This window comes from Anomalospiza imberbis, chromosome 5 (assembly GCF_031753505.1).
Source record: "Anomalospiza imberbis isolate Cuckoo-Finch-1a 21T00152 chromosome 5, ASM3175350v1, whole genome shotgun sequence".
NCBI classification, from domain to species: Eukaryota; Metazoa; Chordata; class Aves; order Passeriformes; family Viduidae; genus Anomalospiza; species Anomalospiza imberbis.
Window position 1 is genome coordinate 68,293,228 of NC_089685.1, and position 15,802 is coordinate 68,309,029.

The window sequence follows — 15,802 nt, forward strand, 5'->3', positions numbered from 1 at the left end:
TCTGCCTGCCAGGTGAGATGGGCCACCAGCTGCAGGTACAGCACATCTGGATGGGGGAGGAAGCGAAGCGTGCTGCAAACAAACACAGCAAGTCCACCGTGGCGGGTGCAAGGAATTCGATAAAAAATATACTTCAGCAGTCTGAGCTGCCGAGGCTGGTGATTCATGTCTCGGGTGCTGCTCGCGAGGCAGACGGCAAGGCCGGGTACTCGTGTACCCCGCAGCCTGCGGGGACTCGCGCGTTCAGCCTGCCTTTGGGGACCCGCTGCTGCAGGGGCAAGGCTGGGGGCACAGCAGGCCTGGTGAGGAGGCTGGGGCGGGAGGGGCATTTTTCTGTGGAAGAGAAGTGGGAAGCGCGTGGTGCAGGGTAGGACAGGACAGTGGGAAGCCTTGTAGAGATGGAGGCAGCAGCAGCAGCAGCAGCGTCGATGCTGTGATAAGGTGGCTGTTTCCATACGACATGAAGGAGGCAGAGTGTAAGGAGCATGTTAGAAGTACCTGGGAGAGACAGGGCTGAGGAGCTGCCGGATTGCCCTGCCTTTGAGGTTCGCGGTGATTCCAGTGGGGAAGGGAGAGGGTTTTGGACAAGAGGAGCCTTTGAAGCTTTTCTCCTGACCACCTCCCCTGCCCAAAAAGCCATTAGGCTCTGGTGCCAACCCTATCGGCACTCGTCGCTGGCGGCCCGGCCGAGCCTCGCAGACGCCCCGCCCGGGGCACGGGGCCGGGGCCGTGGCGTGGGGCCCTTCGGGAGGCCGTTTTGGGGAGGGGGCAGCTCATTTCCGAGCCGCCTCTGCATTACAAAGGCAGCGGGGCCAGCGCGCCGCTTTGATGTGTCCCGCCGGCTCCCTGCGCACCTGCGGCCGCGGGGCTCCCGGCACCGCCGGACCGGGGCGCGCTTCAAAGGCGGCCGAGCCGGGGGCTGCCCGGAGGCTCCGGGACGTTCCCGACGTTCCCGACGTTCGCAAGGGCGAGAACAGCCCTGCCGTCTGTGCGCTCCCCCCGGGCCGGACAGGGAGGCTCCGGCGGCGGAGCCCCGGCAGCGCGGCCCCTGCCCCGGGGCCGGGGGCGGGCGGGAGGCAGGGCCGCCGCCGGAGCCCCCGGGAGGCGGCGGCCGGGGGAGGGTCCTGCGGGGTGGGAGGGGGCGGCAGCCGGGCTGAGCTCGCCGCGCCCCCGCCGCACGCAGGCCCCGCTCCAGGGCTTCTCCTCGGCACTTCTCCGCAGGGCGCCCCGTCCCGGCGGCCGGCTCCGCGGGGGCTGCCCCCGCAGCCCACCATGACCGGGCCGAGGCTGGCCCTCGCCGCCGCGCTCCTCTGCAGCTGCACCTCGCCAGTGGCCGACGCCAACTCCTGGTGGTAAGTGAGGGGAGCCGGCGGCGCCTTTGTCCGCCGCGGGCCGGGGACCGGGGACCGTCCGAGCCGTGCGGCAGCTCCTGCCCTGCGCCCTCCGCGGGAGCTGCCCTGCCTCCTGGGCTTCTTTCGCAGCAGCTCGCTTCTCTCCGGGTTTTCCCCCTCCCGCTGTCCCTGCCCAGTTTCGGGAGTGGTGGGACGCAGCCCCTCTCCTCCAGGCATTTCTGGGCTCCTTTTGTACGGGCTCGCTGAAATGCTGTCCGGGCTTTAGGATGTAGGGAATGCGTAGGGAGTGGATGGGTAAGGTTTCCTATCCGCTGCCAAAAGCCCTGGGAGCAGCCGCGGAGCCCCTTCCCCCGAAGAGCGGAAAATAGCCTGGCTCAAAGGCAGGCATCGCTCGCTGGCGCTGTGTAAAATAGCTGCTGGCTTTCTTCTGCAGGGAAAGTGCTGAGCTTTCTTTCTGCCCCCTTCCCTTCCCGGGTGTCTTCTGTGTTTAAACTCGGGTTACAAACGAACAGTGTTACTCCCGCTAGAGCCCTGGAAAAGCCTCGCATCTGGCAGAGCTGTGGAGGGAGGCAGCTGACATGAGAAATGCGCCCGGGCTCTCGGAGCGGGGCCGGGCTGGGCTGGGCTGGGCTGGTGGGGAGAGGTGTTGGGCGCTTCGCGGAGGGGGCCTCTCCCTCCACACTCCCTGGGATGTTTTTCTCATCGTAGGTCTTTGGCCATGAACCCCATCCAGAGGCCTGAGATGTACATCATCGGCGCCCAGCCGGTGTGCAGCCAGCTGCCGGGGCTGTCCCCCGGGCAGCGCAAGCTCTGCCAGCTCTACCAGGAGCACATGGTGTTCATCGGGGAAGGGGCCCGCAGCGCCATCAAGGAGTGCCAGTACCAGTTTCGGCAGCGGCGGTGGAACTGCAGCACGGTGGATAACACTTCCGTCTTTGGGAGGGTCATGAAAATAGGTAGGAGCACCTGGAAGCATTGAAGTTGCACACAGCAGTACGGGGAAGTGCTTGGGCGCAGCCCGCTCCATCCCTCTGTCCCGTCCTTCAAATACACGCGCAGGAGTGATGAGCCCCATTAGCGCGGCTCCTGAAGCTGCCTTTAAGGAGCTTTCCCATTCCCTGGCGTGCAGGCGCTGCCCGAGTGCTGCCTGCGAGCCGCCTGTGCCTGGGTGGTGGCACCGATGCGCCTCGGCCACAGCAGGAGCCACCTGGGGCAGCGGGGGTGGGCGAGGGGAACAGAGTTTCTTTTGGGGAGAGCACGGGAAGGTCAGGAAGAGGGGGCCTGCCTCTGTTTGGTGTGCTTCTTTAAAGGTAATGAGGGAAGAAGCTGGAGGCAGGAACAATGGCCCCGTGTTATCGTTTCCCAACATCTCGGACAGGGAATGCAGCCCTGAGATGTGGCAAATATGGACTCTCCGGGCATGGAAATTCCCCCACTCCCCCGTATTGCCACTTTCTGTGTAAACCTAAGGGATTTTTATAATTCCTGCCCTGCTGGCCGTAAAAGGCACATTGACAGGCCATTGCTGCACTTGAATTGAGGTGTGACCTAGCTACATTGTCCCAGCTCCTTTTGAAATGCAGTCATCTGATGGCAAGAAACTGAGAAATCCGGGCTCAGTTTGATATGTCCGACAGCCAGGCCAATAAAGAAAAGGTGTTAAAACAGCCACACACACACACACACTCACTCTCCCTCACTCTCCAGAACTCCTGTCTGAAGGTTTTGTTTCCCACCCACAAAGACAATCATTTACACAGAAGAATCAGAACTATTTCTCGGTTGCGAACTCGAGGGATGGAAAAAGACCTTCAGCTCCTGTACCCCCAGTATTGCTCACACTGGTTTTGGCTTCACTCTCAAAAAAAAACTGCATAAGCAGCAGGACAGGGAGAGACAACGCATCTTTAATACCTCTGGGGCATTTAAGAGATAGGGCACAAAGTCCTGTGATCTCTTCTGTTTGATCCTGAAATTCATGTGTCACCCTAGAGAATTCTAGGGATATTTCTGCACGTGGTACTCAATCTTGCAGAAGTCCGAATTCAGTACACCAGAGCTATTCTAATTCCTCCCTTTCTGCCCAGCTCATGCCCCAACAGTTCTTCTCTGGGGTGCTCCCCTGGGAAATGCCATTTCCTGGAAATACTTCCAGTTCCTGACACACATCCAAGGCATCTGTTCATCCTTGATCTCTCGCTTTCTGATAGCAAGGGTGGTGGCCAGATGGGGCTGCATGCAATCCCAGATTGTTAAAACTTGTGCTTTGGGGGATGAAAACTGAAATTTCATCCACCAAAGGACAGAAAATACACCTCCATCTCTCTTTTCTGATGTCTCTCCCTCATATGGAACTTCTAAAGAATGGTGCAAATTTCAAATCCCCAAAGAAATACTTGTGACTCCACAAGGATGCAATAAAATAGGAATCTCTCTTTCTGGAGCAATCCTCATTCTCCAGTAGCTTCCTGCAACTCTGGGTTAGTGCAGGGAGAGTGTCCACACCTGGAAATGAGAAGTAAGGGTGAGGTAGGAAGGAGCAAAGATCAGAGCTGAAGGATTAACAGCTGCCAGGAAGAATCAGAATGTGTAGAGGAAGAAGGAACTAGAGTGGGTAGTGGAAGTGGGAGGATTTCTCCTCACTAAAATCAATTTGATCCTATGAGTTAAGATTGGGAGTAGATTTCTTTGTGTTTTGGTGAAGGCAGAGGTGTTGTAGGTGTGTGATAGGTATGGCCACTAGTCCTGCTCCTGCCATTTGGTTTGTGTGTGCCTGTATTTTTTGAGTGCTGTTGTATCTGTGGTAGGAATCTGCTGATGGCAGTGTCTGAGGTGACTGCCTGCAGTTGCCCACTCTTTGAAAACCTATCCCAGCAGAGTTTTGTAACCATTCTCTGGCGAGCACATTCAGATGTTTATGCTCCAGCACCAGACTGCACAAAAAAAAAAAATGTCACTAAAGGTGTCCTGGGGTATTCCAGCGTCTTTGGTGATTCATGGCTGTTATCTGTGTCAGTGATAAGCTGCTTTGGAGGGAGATGCTGCCTCTCCTCTTTTTTATAACTTCACCTTCCGCTTTTACATTTTCCTACGCTGTAATGAGTCATTACTTATCATTTCAGCAAATATATTTTCCTCACTGGGGAAGAAGACAAAGCCTTTCAATCTCTTAGGTTATGCCAGATATAAAGTCATTCTTCCCTGGGTTCATACTGTGTGTCTGTCTCCTGTTTTCAACCTCTGAGCCCCAAATCTGGACCACAGCCCTTTTTCTGTACTCTGTGCCAATGGCATGAGAAAGGTCTGGAGACCAGAATATCTGCAAGAGTGCACAGACATGCCAGATTGTTGTGGAGAGGGAGAGGAAAGGAGATAAGAAGGACCCAGAAGGTGCATAGTGTGCCAACAACCCTCGCTGCCCACCCACCGATGTGAGCATGGCATATATTATGTGATTTCTGGAGCTGCACTGGATTGTGAGAGGGGAGGAGAACCTGGCTTGGCCAAAGCCTGGGAGATCCGTGTGAGAACGTTCTCTCAGAAACCTGGAAAAACAGTTTCCTTTCCCCTTCACAGAACTTGACTCTGCTCAGAACAGGAGAGCTGGTTGGTCTGTGTTTAATCATTACACCTTCATTTTGTGCTTTTCATGGGAGTGAGGCAGTGATACAAAGCTTTTGGAGGGGCACCCGTAGCACTGGAGTAGGCTGCTTTGGAACACTGTTTTCTCCTTGTGTGTGTGTTGTCATGAGACTTGCTCTTAGCTTTTAAATGTGGTTTATTCAATAACAATCTATAATGATGTAAAAAATTATCCTTCCGAAGTTGCTTCCTGTTTTGTCAATACAGATTTTAGACTGCACGTGTGTGTATATATAGCTCTATACATTACACACAGACACATTCCTTACTGCTGCATTTATGAGGGGAAGAAGACAGAGCACCCCAAAAGGTCATGTTAGAATTTCCTCAGGGGAGGAGAGAATATATCTCCTCCAGAGGAATCCTAAATGCAAGGCTGGGGTTTCCAGGTTAGTCCAGTCATTTCTGGAGCCAAAGATCTTATCTCTTCTGCCCTTTCAAATGCTAAAAGGGAAAAAAAAAAAAAAAAAAAGACAGTCATAAAAGCAGAGAACAAAGAGAAAATTTTTTTCCTTGTTTTTCTTCGAGATCTGCAGACTTTGGGGTAATGCTTTTAAAAACAACGAGCTGAAACGAGAACTTTCTCATTAAAAAAGTTAAAGCGACACACTTTTGTGTCCCCGAAGGGGTGCGTTCTTCTCCCATTTCCTTCCCGAGCCGCTCCAGAGAGGCGAGCCCTGGCAGCCGAGCCCAGGCCGGGTGCTGCCGGAGCCGCGTCCCCGGCGGTGGCCGGCGGCGGCCGCAGCCCGGCTCCCCGGCGGGCGGGCGCAGGAGGGCAGCAGAGCTCCGCCGAGCTCCCCGCCGCCGGCCGCAGCTCCCGGGGCCGCAGCGGGGCGGGAGAGGCCGGAGCAAATTCGGGAATAACACCCCAGCCCTTTGAGACGACAGCACAGAGGTGCGGAACTGGGCTGAACTTTCGAGAGGACGAGCGAAAACCCAAGTACTTTTCCAAGTATTTGCTTTGTGGGCAGCAAGGCGGAGTGGGGGGAACCCCACCCTGCTGTGACTTTTTCCAGCCTCTTGCCACCATCCTCAGCAGCCTGAACAACTCGTGCAGATGCACGGGCTGCACGCTGCGTTGTGCTGCTACATCTGACAGGTGGAGACTGTTAAAATGTGGACATAAAAGTGTAAATCCCAGTGTCTTTTCAGGGATCTCAGCCAGGCTGTAAGGATACTAAGCACCTGGAGTCGTGCAGTCTCTGTTGCACGAGCTGTCACAGTGTGAGGTCCTTTCCCGTGCATGTATTTTAATCTCTATAGAGAGGGAAGTGCTCTCCTTAAAAAGGATGATTGGTGTGTCCTCAGGGCTTTCTCCATACAGGTCGGGGCAAAACTGCACATTGGACTGTGTCCTTAAAAGACCCATAACGTGGAAGACAAACTAGATGAGTAAAAGCTTGATTTTGGTTACTAAAGAATTACCCTAACTCCCTTAACAGGCCAGTCTCATCTGAGTTGCCTTAACTAGGAGTCACTCCTCTGCAAGGAGTCACTCCTCTGCATCTCTTGAACCAGGGAGATTTGGTGAGCATAGGTCTCTTCTAATGACCTGAGAGTAAAGACCTCCCTTCTGTGTTATGTGTCCTGTAGCCTTTTATCAGCTGTGTTCCAGAGCAGAAACCCTCAGTGTCCATCTCTCATTTAGGTTGGGTAAAAAAATCCAAAGTTGTTCTGCAAGGTGGATGCCATTTACAGCCTTGCCTTTGTCTTGGGTCATTACCGCTAAGCTGGTGATAAGCTGCTATTAATTAGGGATTGTCAGCACGTGCGAATTGGAAGGAGAGCACACCAAATGCTCAGCTCAGCCCTGCTGAGGGAGCTGGCAGTGAGAGCCTCCTGAGCTGGTGATAAACTGTGCTTTGAGGATCTGCCCTTTGAAGTCATCAAAATTTGCTTGAGAGCATCTTGCTGGGGTTTGGTGTAAGTAGCCCTTCACAATTAGATTGCTTATTCTAATGAAGCTTTGGCAGTTGTTCTCTTTATCACCTGCAAGTTTGGTGATGAGCACAGTGGCTCTGAAAGGTGTTGGTTCAGCTATTTATTAGACACGTGGTGAGAGTGCAGGTGTGGATTGCCTCCTTGTCCCTCTCCAGGCCTGCAGACACTCAGCACTCGTGGTGCTTGGCCTCATGCAGTGCTCTGGCAGCGCTGGTGCCCCGGTCACACTGGAGCTGAATCCCTGCCAGGAATACCGAGCTGGAGACCTGATCCAGCTGCTTGGCTGCATAGGGTATGCATGCCGAGCAGGGCAGTCCCTAGTAAACCTGCTAATGGAAAGTCTTTTCATTTATTATGGTCTACATGGGAGTTTTACTTCTTCCAGCACTGTGGTTCTGCAGGCAGTGGAAGAGCCCCTGCCTTGCTGTTGCAGTGTAAAAATGAGTTTCCTTCACTTTGTCTACAAATAATTTTCAGCTGATCTTACATAAACTAAAATAAGTTCAATGAAGAGGAGCCCACAAAGACTGCATGTCCCAATTAAATGAAAGATGAAAGCTATTCCAGAGCAGTAAATGGCTTAACCAGAGTACTCCTTTTGCGCAGACCCAACCTCATAACTTGTTCTTAATGATTATTGGCAAATGCAGTGGCTAAGTCAACGGCTGTATTTTCATCAAGTGAGCAACCCTCCTGCTGGTTGAGAGTTTCCTCCAGCTTAGAATGAAAGGATCAGTGAAGGGGAAAGAGGATGAGCGGTCCCTGCCTCTGGAGTTGCTATCCAGAACAGGATGGAGCCCTTGCACTTGACCATCGCGTCCTTTAGTTCCAGTAAATTCCGTGCACCTTCTCAGAGCGCACCGTGGAGCCTGCTTGCATGCTCCTGGCCGCGTGTGGCACACGAAGCGAGACCTGTGGGGCTTAATTTGCTGTCACCCCTCTCTCACAGGTAGCCGAGAGACTGCTTTCACCTACGCGGTCAGCGCCGCCGGCGTGGTGAACGCCATCAGCCGCGCGTGCCGCGAGGGCGAGCTGTCCAGCTGCGGCTGCAGCCGCACCGCCCGGCCCAAGGACCTGCCCCGGGACTGGCTGTGGGGCGGCTGCGGGGACAACGTGGAGTACGGATACCGCTTCGCCAAGGAGTTCGTGGATGCCAAGGAGAGGGAGAAGAACTACGTGAGAGGTTCCGAGGAGCAGGCTCGCATGCTGATGAACCTGCAGAACAACGAGGCCGGCCGCAGGGTAAGAGCAGTGCTGACCCTTTCCTTTTTCTCAGAGGGAGAGTCAGAAGGCCCAAGGGGTCCAGAAGTCCAGGGGGTAGCTGGGTATCAAATTCCTTGGGGGTTTGATGGGGGATAATCTAGTGATGCCCCAGTAAAAGCATACAGTCACGTTTTCTCCATTTTTGTGAATATTACAGACAATGTTGACAGTATTCCAGTTTTAATGTCAGGCTTCCATTGCCAGCTAAAGCCAGTGAATTTTGGGGTCTCTTGAGATACTGTATGGCACACTTATGTAGACATTTAAGCCCTTTCCAAATAAACCAGGTGCTTTTATGGCCCATTTTTAAGGTTTATGTCTAAGAAATTAGCTTCCCGGAGCTCTGAGAGTAACACGCTGGTGGTGAAAAGAAGAATCTTTTGGCACATAGACTTGTCTTCTACTGCCATCATTTAGATTTTTGGGAATATAAGGTCAGGAGCCTGGCTATCTCTGAAACTCAAGCCTCGTTCAGTTACCTTGGCACTGGGCACAATACCTAGTTTGCATTTAGGTGGCAAACATTTTCTGAGAAGATTGACAATTTTGATCTGAGAACCCCTAGGGATGGAGAATCCATCACTTCCCTTTGTAGTATGATACCAGCATTAATGACTGCTTCAACTCTGAACCTAATTATCATTTGAATGTATCTGACACTGGCTTCCAGTCAGTTATTTTTCTGACTCTTTCAGCTAAATCCAAAAATCTCTTAGTAATCAGAATTTCCTTGGCATACAAGTATTTATCTACTGTAATTTATTCACCATTCTTTCTAGACAAACTAGATTGAGCACTGAAGACTCTCTAACTTTCAGAGGTTCTCATCAGCCATCAAATCATTTTCCTGTCACTTCAGTGTACTATTTCCAGTTTTCCCATACCCCTTTTGCATGCATTCAATGTATACATTTTTGCTTTTTCACACAATTCCTCTGTCTGTGATTAATAGCCTGGAAGGTGTAGCATCATTCATATGCAGTGCAGCTGTGTAATCCTGCCTCTTTCCAAAAGTAGAACAGGAATACTAACTTGAACATTTGTGCATTTTCCCCAGGGTGTTTTAAATTTTTATCATTCTTCCCTAGAAGTAAGCTTTTCAAAGGTTAATTTTATTTCTAATGTTAAAAAATCCCATTAAGTGTACTTAGTCTTGCTCTTCTGCACATTCCTAACTAATATCCTTAGTTTCCTTATCAATTTTCTGCCCTTTCTTACTTCTAATTGTTACTGAATTATCTTTCCCTTTCCCTTGGATGTCTGTCTTTTCTGCATGTAATTTCAGCTTCATTTTGACACCAAAGATGATTTGTTCCGGTTTTTTTTTGTTGTGAAATCGGTGTGTCAGGTTGAAGCATTGCAAGTACTTCATGGTTCTTTTGCAAAACCAAATTGGGGTAAATTTGCAGTGGGTGAAAAACTGGACTTGAAAGCTGTATAACTCACTGAGTTTTGGTTTGGGGTTGGTTTTTTTTTTTTTTTTTTTTTTTTGGCTTGGATGGACAGAGGCTTTGCATTTGCTTAGAAATGGGGGGTGTGTGTGGTGGAGTAGTAGCCTGATTGTGACATTCTTTTCTGCATTACTTGCTTTGGACATCCTCCATATCTGGAGCATGAACTTTTACTAAAAATGAATACCCTGTCTAAAGCAAGGAGTGAACATGAGACTCCAACAGCCTTGAGGGGTCCAGAGACAGAGTATGGCCCCTAGTCTGAGGTGCCAGGTGAACTGCAGTAACACAGATTAAATGAACACAAGTCATTTTAGATTAGATTAAATTAATTGAAGTATAAACCAGTGTGTAATTAAGCTCATGGATTAAAAAAAAAATAAACAAAACCCAAAAACTTTGATAAACTAAGGGAGCTGGTTAATAAGCTCAGCTCAGAAACTGGATGTGGAGGAGGTCTGGAACTTTTTCAAGTCCAAGATGCTAAAGCCATTACAACTCTGCATGCCAACAAGAGAAAAAAGGCTGTAGGAAGAATATCCAGACCTCACTGAATGAATAACTGCCACAGAGAAGCTGTTAGGAATAGATCAAGAGCCTACTAACAATGGAGGGGGAAAAAAAAGAGCAAATAAATAATGAAAAGCTCTGTCTTAGCAGTCAAGAAGTGTAAAGAGGAGGTGAGAACAGTAAAAATCATGCTGAGTCAGACCTTGAAAAGGCTAATAAAATAAACAGCAAAGGTTTTCTAAACTTTGCACACTGGAGGAGATTGGAGGAAGGAAGACAGCCAGTGAGGATGGGGCTGAGTCTAAAGGCAGAGAAGTTTTGGTACCCAAAGTGAGTGAGTGCTTTGCTTGGGTCTTTAAGTTGGGGTGGGGGGCACTGGATATCTCAGGGGAAAATAGGAAATAATTTGAGAAGGCTTTTTCAAAGGTTGATCACACAATCATTTAGACCATCACTGGTTTTCTAAAAGCAGACTAGATCTGATAGGTCGTATTTCTGTCAACTTCTGTGAAACATTTGAGGTACTTCCTCCATGGGAAATTCTTAGTTAAACTGGAAAATGTAAGGAAATTTGCAGTAGCTATGAGATGGACAAAAAACTGGTTCAAGGAAAGATGTCAATAAGTTGTGTGAAAGAATGTAACTTGATTTTAATGGAGTTTGATTAGAGGAGCTCATCAAGGACTTGCCCTTAGGATTTTTGTTTCTGAGCCTCAACACGAGTGATAGGAATAGGCTGATGGACTTTGCTGTTGATGCAAAGGTGGCAGGTATTATGACTACAGAGGAGAACCTGAATTTTGTACAGCAGCTAATGACACTCAGTAAAACAACATTAAGACCATAATTTGAGGCCTTGCATGAAATACATCTTTAGTCATTAGGAAAAGAGTAGGAAAGAATTGGTCTCAGCAGTCGGCTGCAAATGACTGCAGATGTAATATGGCTCGGAAGGTGGTAAATATCCTGTAACACGCTAGACATAAGTCTTTTTATACAACATGGGAGAATACTAATGCCATGTATTAAGCTCTCGTGAGGCCCCAAAGTATTGTGTGTTCTCATATTCCCAAGTAAAATGACCTCAGACTAGAAAAGCTTGTTAGGGCTGACCCAAGGGATAGGAATCTTTTCTTAAGAAAGTGTGCTAGAGCAGCTTGCCATATTTAGCCTAGTAAAGTGAGAGTGGAGAGATGTCTGTGAGAAACTGATGTCTGTGTTCATGGGAGAAATAATAGGGAAGGAAAAGTACTTTTTAAGCAAAAGGCCAATTTGGCACAATAGCAAATAGGCATAAAGTAAATACATATAGGCTGGAAATCAGAAAAATATATTTTATTGTTGGAATGGCAATCAGAATAATGGTGGCTGAAAACCTAATTGCTTTTAAAAGGGCATCCTATGCATTTAGGGAAAATGTTACTTGAAGCAGTGCCTACAATAGCAAGACATCATACTTTATAACCCAGGTGGTCCTGTCTAGTCCTGCATTCCTGAACTTCTGAGATACTGGTTTTGTAAGTAAGAAGGTGCATATGTAACTCCTCATTCCCAGAACTTTATGCTGGAAAGAAGGACTGCTGGAGACCCAGCAGTGAGCACTGCAGAGTGACCACCAGCTGCCACCCCACTGCAGCCTTGCCCTGCTTTCACAGCCAGGGATTCAGCTGATACCTTCTGATTTTTTGCATGTCCCTTCACTCAGTTTCCTATGAATGAGAAAGTTCTCCTTGAATCCTGAGGAGCTCTGGTGGCAGGAGAGAGGATTGTACCTTCTCTCTGTGGTTCTCAGAAGGAGCTGGTGGGGGACAGGAGGGAATCAGAGGTTTTTTTATCTTTCAGGCAGTCCTGACCCCGTCACCCCTTCACTCCACATCGTAGTCCTTGTGGTGGTGGCTTCTGGCTTTATTGCTTCTGTTTGTTTGTCTTTGGCTGTTATCTCAATGTGTCCTTTCCTTCCATCTGTCTTTTCTTCCAGTTGGTCTCCATTACCCTCTCTTATTGCCCCCCTTCCTTATCTGTCGCTCTGTCTGGCAGGCTGTGGCAGTCAGTCCTCCCGCACTGTTTACTCAGTCAGCATATGGCAGCCCTCAGTCATCAGTCACTCCAGCCACTGCCTGAAGAGCCTGGAAGGGGGTCTGCTTAATTGACCACATAGGAATTACCCATTAATTCTCCTCCTGCTCCCATTCCTGCACAAAAAGAATTGGAAGAGAACTTGGGCTTATGGGAAGGGGCTTTAAGCCCTTCCATTAGAGGCATTTTCAACCTGTTTAAGTGGCATGGCCATCGGTCAGATCCTCATGCCCTCAGAACTGCATGTGGGGTCTGTTATTCCCTACCTTGACCCGAGCCCTGTCGGAGAGGAATTCTCCAATTTCCTCTGCTTTCTCCTCATCTGGGCAGTGAAGGGGGAGAGTGGGAGAGTGATTTAGCAGCTGAAGTTATGGTTGGCTCCACCGCACATGGGTGGTGGGAGCTGTGGGGGGCTGAGTGGCACCATGCTCACCTGTGATCACTGGTGGCACTCGCCTTCCCCAGAACAGCTCCTGCCCACACGGGCCAGATGTTTTGAGCATCAGTTGCCTAAAGCCAAGTCAGAGTGAACTCATTCCCATGACATTAACTGAAGGGGATTGAGTTGCAGTGTTTTTCTAAAGGAACAAAGCCCAGGATTAGGAAGAATCATAATACTTTACAAAAACACATGCAAGGGCAAGGGAGGCATGAGTGGCCTGGGATTTGACAGAACCATAACCAAAAAGTGCTAACACAGGCTTATAACAAGCAGGCTGGCAGTGTAGTGAGGATATAGTAAGTGTCTGGTGCTCAGGAAATTTAGCTGTAGCCTGTCTGGTCATAGTACAGCAGGAATCCTTAAGTAATGGTGTGGTTGGTCCTCTGCAGTTGTAGTTTGATCCAAGACAAGTGCTTAACTCCCAGCTTGTAGCTGTTACACTGCACCATGAGGGATTGCCTTGGTAAATTGAGCTCTGAGGAGCAGAACTAAAGCTTTTCTGTTTTAAGGGCTCACTCCATTGACTTTCTCAGGAGCTGGATTGGCCTCCATGTGATTTAGCCATTAAGCCAAATTGAATCTTCACTAGCTGTCAAAAGCACTAGACATTAGCTAGGCAAGGAGCAACCAGTTGTTGTAGGAGAACTCTGACCTCTCCCTGCTGGTCCAGAAGGTTGTTGTAGGCAGAAGGCTTTGCTTGCAGTATGCTCAATTGCCTTAATCATCTTGGCACGTGAAAGCAGGGAGCTGGGAAGCTTTCTTCTGTGTCAGTGAGTGAGGCAAAAAAGAAACCTCTATGTTTGGCTGCTTTTTTTCAGCAGAAAACCTGGCTGAAAGACACATCACCATCTCTTTCAGAGCACCCTGTTTTTTTCTCATGTTCCTTGCTTTTCCCCCCGCCAGACACAGCTGGTGGTAATTTTGCAGCGGATGCCAAACATCTCTGCTTGGCATGCAGGATCTGGCAAAAGCACTGCAGGATGGTCTTGGGAGAGCAGATGTGAGCCTGGTGCTGAGAGGATGAGCCAAGGGCTGGGGGTTAAGCTGCTGTAGCACAGAGTAGCTCTGATGGTGAGGCAGTGCCCAGCTCTTGCTTTGCAAGCTCTGTCAGTGCCTGAGAGCTGACAGGAGCTCACGTGGCATTGCACTTTCGTACCAATCTCTGAAGTGAATGGGAAGAACAAACCCAACCTGCATTTCAGTCTTGTTTCCTTGGGTTTTTATTTCTCAGTATTTCTCTCACCTCCCAGCTAGCGTGGGGAGGAGGAGAGTAAACACCGTTTCCCTTCACATCCTGTGCTCGCTCTGATGAGGGTTTCACACTCTGAATTTTCAAGACTCTTTGCGAACTTTGATGCTGGATTTCCAGGGGTGTGATGCATCTGCAGCCCCCGCAGGCTCCTGAAAATGTAACTGGAAGCGTCTGGGAAAAGACAGCACGGGAAGCTTGCGTGTGCTGTTGAAATCCTGGCTGTTCTGCCTGGCGACAGCCGTGCTACTGGAGGGAGCCGGGCACGAGATGGCGCAGGAACGCAGCGAGGGCTCCCGGCTCAGCCCTGCGCTGCCAGGGACGCCTGGGGAGCACCTCGAGGTGCCTTGCAGGGAGATGTGTCCGTCTGTGCACCGCCACCCCTCTGCCTCTCCCTGGACCCTCCCCTGGACGAGCTCGTCTTGGGGGAGATGACGGGAAAGGGTGTGGGTCCGTGGATTTGTTTCCAAAGGATGCAGATGTATCCCTGTAACGATAGCGTTGGTTCCCGGTGCGGGTGGTAGGAAATGGGCTGGTTCCCAGGTGTTCCCTTTCTGCAGCACTGAATGAGAACAACATGCCACACCATGTGAGGTGGGGAATTTCCAGAGTCCACGCAAAGAGGGCTCCTTCTCTTTTTCTCCCGATCTTGACCCTGCTGTCAAGCCAGAAATCTGCCAGAGGGAAAGAAGGTGGGGTGAGCAAGTCTTGTTTGCAGGCAGGGTGACCAGGAATAGAAATTCTTAGGGAACAGGAACACAGCAGTCGCAACAGGGGGAGGAGAAGACCGTTGTCCCCTCTGAAGGGCGAAACAACAGAAATTGCAGGATAATCAAAGCAGTTCTGAAAGCGCGATGAATTCGTTGTAATTAAGCCAGCTGCCAGTGCAGCAGGAATAAACACAGCTCTGCCTGATTGCATTTCTTTCCCCACAGGCAGTGTACAAGCTGGCAGACGTAGCCTGCAAGTGCCACGGCGTGTCGGGCTCGTGCAGCCTCAAGACCTGCTGGCTGCAGCTGGCCGACTTCCGCAAGGTGGGCGACCTGCTGAAGGAGAAGTACGACAGCGCCGCAGCCATGAGGATCAGCCGCAAGGGCAAGCTGGAGCTGGTGAACAACCGCTTCAACATGCCCACCCAGGAGGACCTGGTCTACGTGGACCCCAGCCCGGACTATTGCCTCCGCAACGAGACCACGGGCTCGCTGGGCACGCAGGGCCGGCTGTGCAACAAGACCTCGGAGGGCATGGATGGCTGCGAGCTGATGTGCTGCGGACGGGGCTACGACCAGTTCAAGAGCGTGCAGGTGGAGCGCTGCCACTGCAAGTTCCACTGGTGCTGTTATGTCAAGTGTAAAAAGTGCACAGAGATCGTTGACCAGTATGTCTGTAAATGAAAGGAGCTGCCAAAGCAACAAATCTATATTATATAAATCTATATAAATATATTTTATATTTGTATAAATAAACAGATTATAATAATTAAAGAAGCTTATTTAAGAGACATTTTCGTTTTGAAATTTCCCCCATCAGGCCAGCCAATTTGACATTCCTTCAGTTCTGCTGGGGAATCTGTCTTCGGGTGCATCTCGCCTCGGATGTTTCCGTCAGGGTGAAGAAGCTGAGGAGGTGCTGGCAAAGCACACCAGCATGTGCTCTTTCGTTACAGAAAGAAAGCCAGTGAGAAGAAGAGGAGTGGGTTCTTTCTTCTCTCTGATCAGTAAATCTCAGCATTTTGGAATAGTTACTGCACACTGGAAATTACAGCCAGACATGGGTGAGTCCTAGTTATTCAGATTTCAAATCCTGCACTGGGAAATTTGGAACTGATTCTTGGTCCCTCTAAAGGGCTTTGTCACATTAGAGGGAAGGTTAGCTA

General features: G+C 50.1%; 1 protein-coding gene across 3 annotated transcripts in view; it reads left to right on the forward strand.

The window, feature by feature from the left end:
* The window catches only part of WNT5B (Wnt family member 5B), a 67,864-nt gene extending 52,435 nt beyond the window's left edge, over positions 1 to 15,429 (forward strand). The window contains exons 2-5 of one of the 3 annotated variants that reach the window (XM_068191773.1): positions 1,222 to 1,352; positions 2,061 to 2,308; positions 7,885 to 8,177; positions 14,862 to 15,429. In XM_068191773.1, coding sequence (XP_068047874.1) covers positions 1,222 to 1,352; positions 2,061 to 2,308; positions 7,885 to 8,177; positions 14,862 to 15,320 — 1,131 coding nt within the window. In that variant the 3' untranslated portion in view covers positions 15,321 to 15,429. Of the gene's footprint in view, positions 1 to 718; positions 1,353 to 2,060; positions 2,309 to 7,884; positions 8,178 to 14,861 lie in introns of those variants that run through there. The other 2 variants (XM_068191772.1, XM_068191774.1) reach the window with 2 other exon arrangements.
* Positions 15,430 to 15,802: the final 373 nt, after the last annotated feature.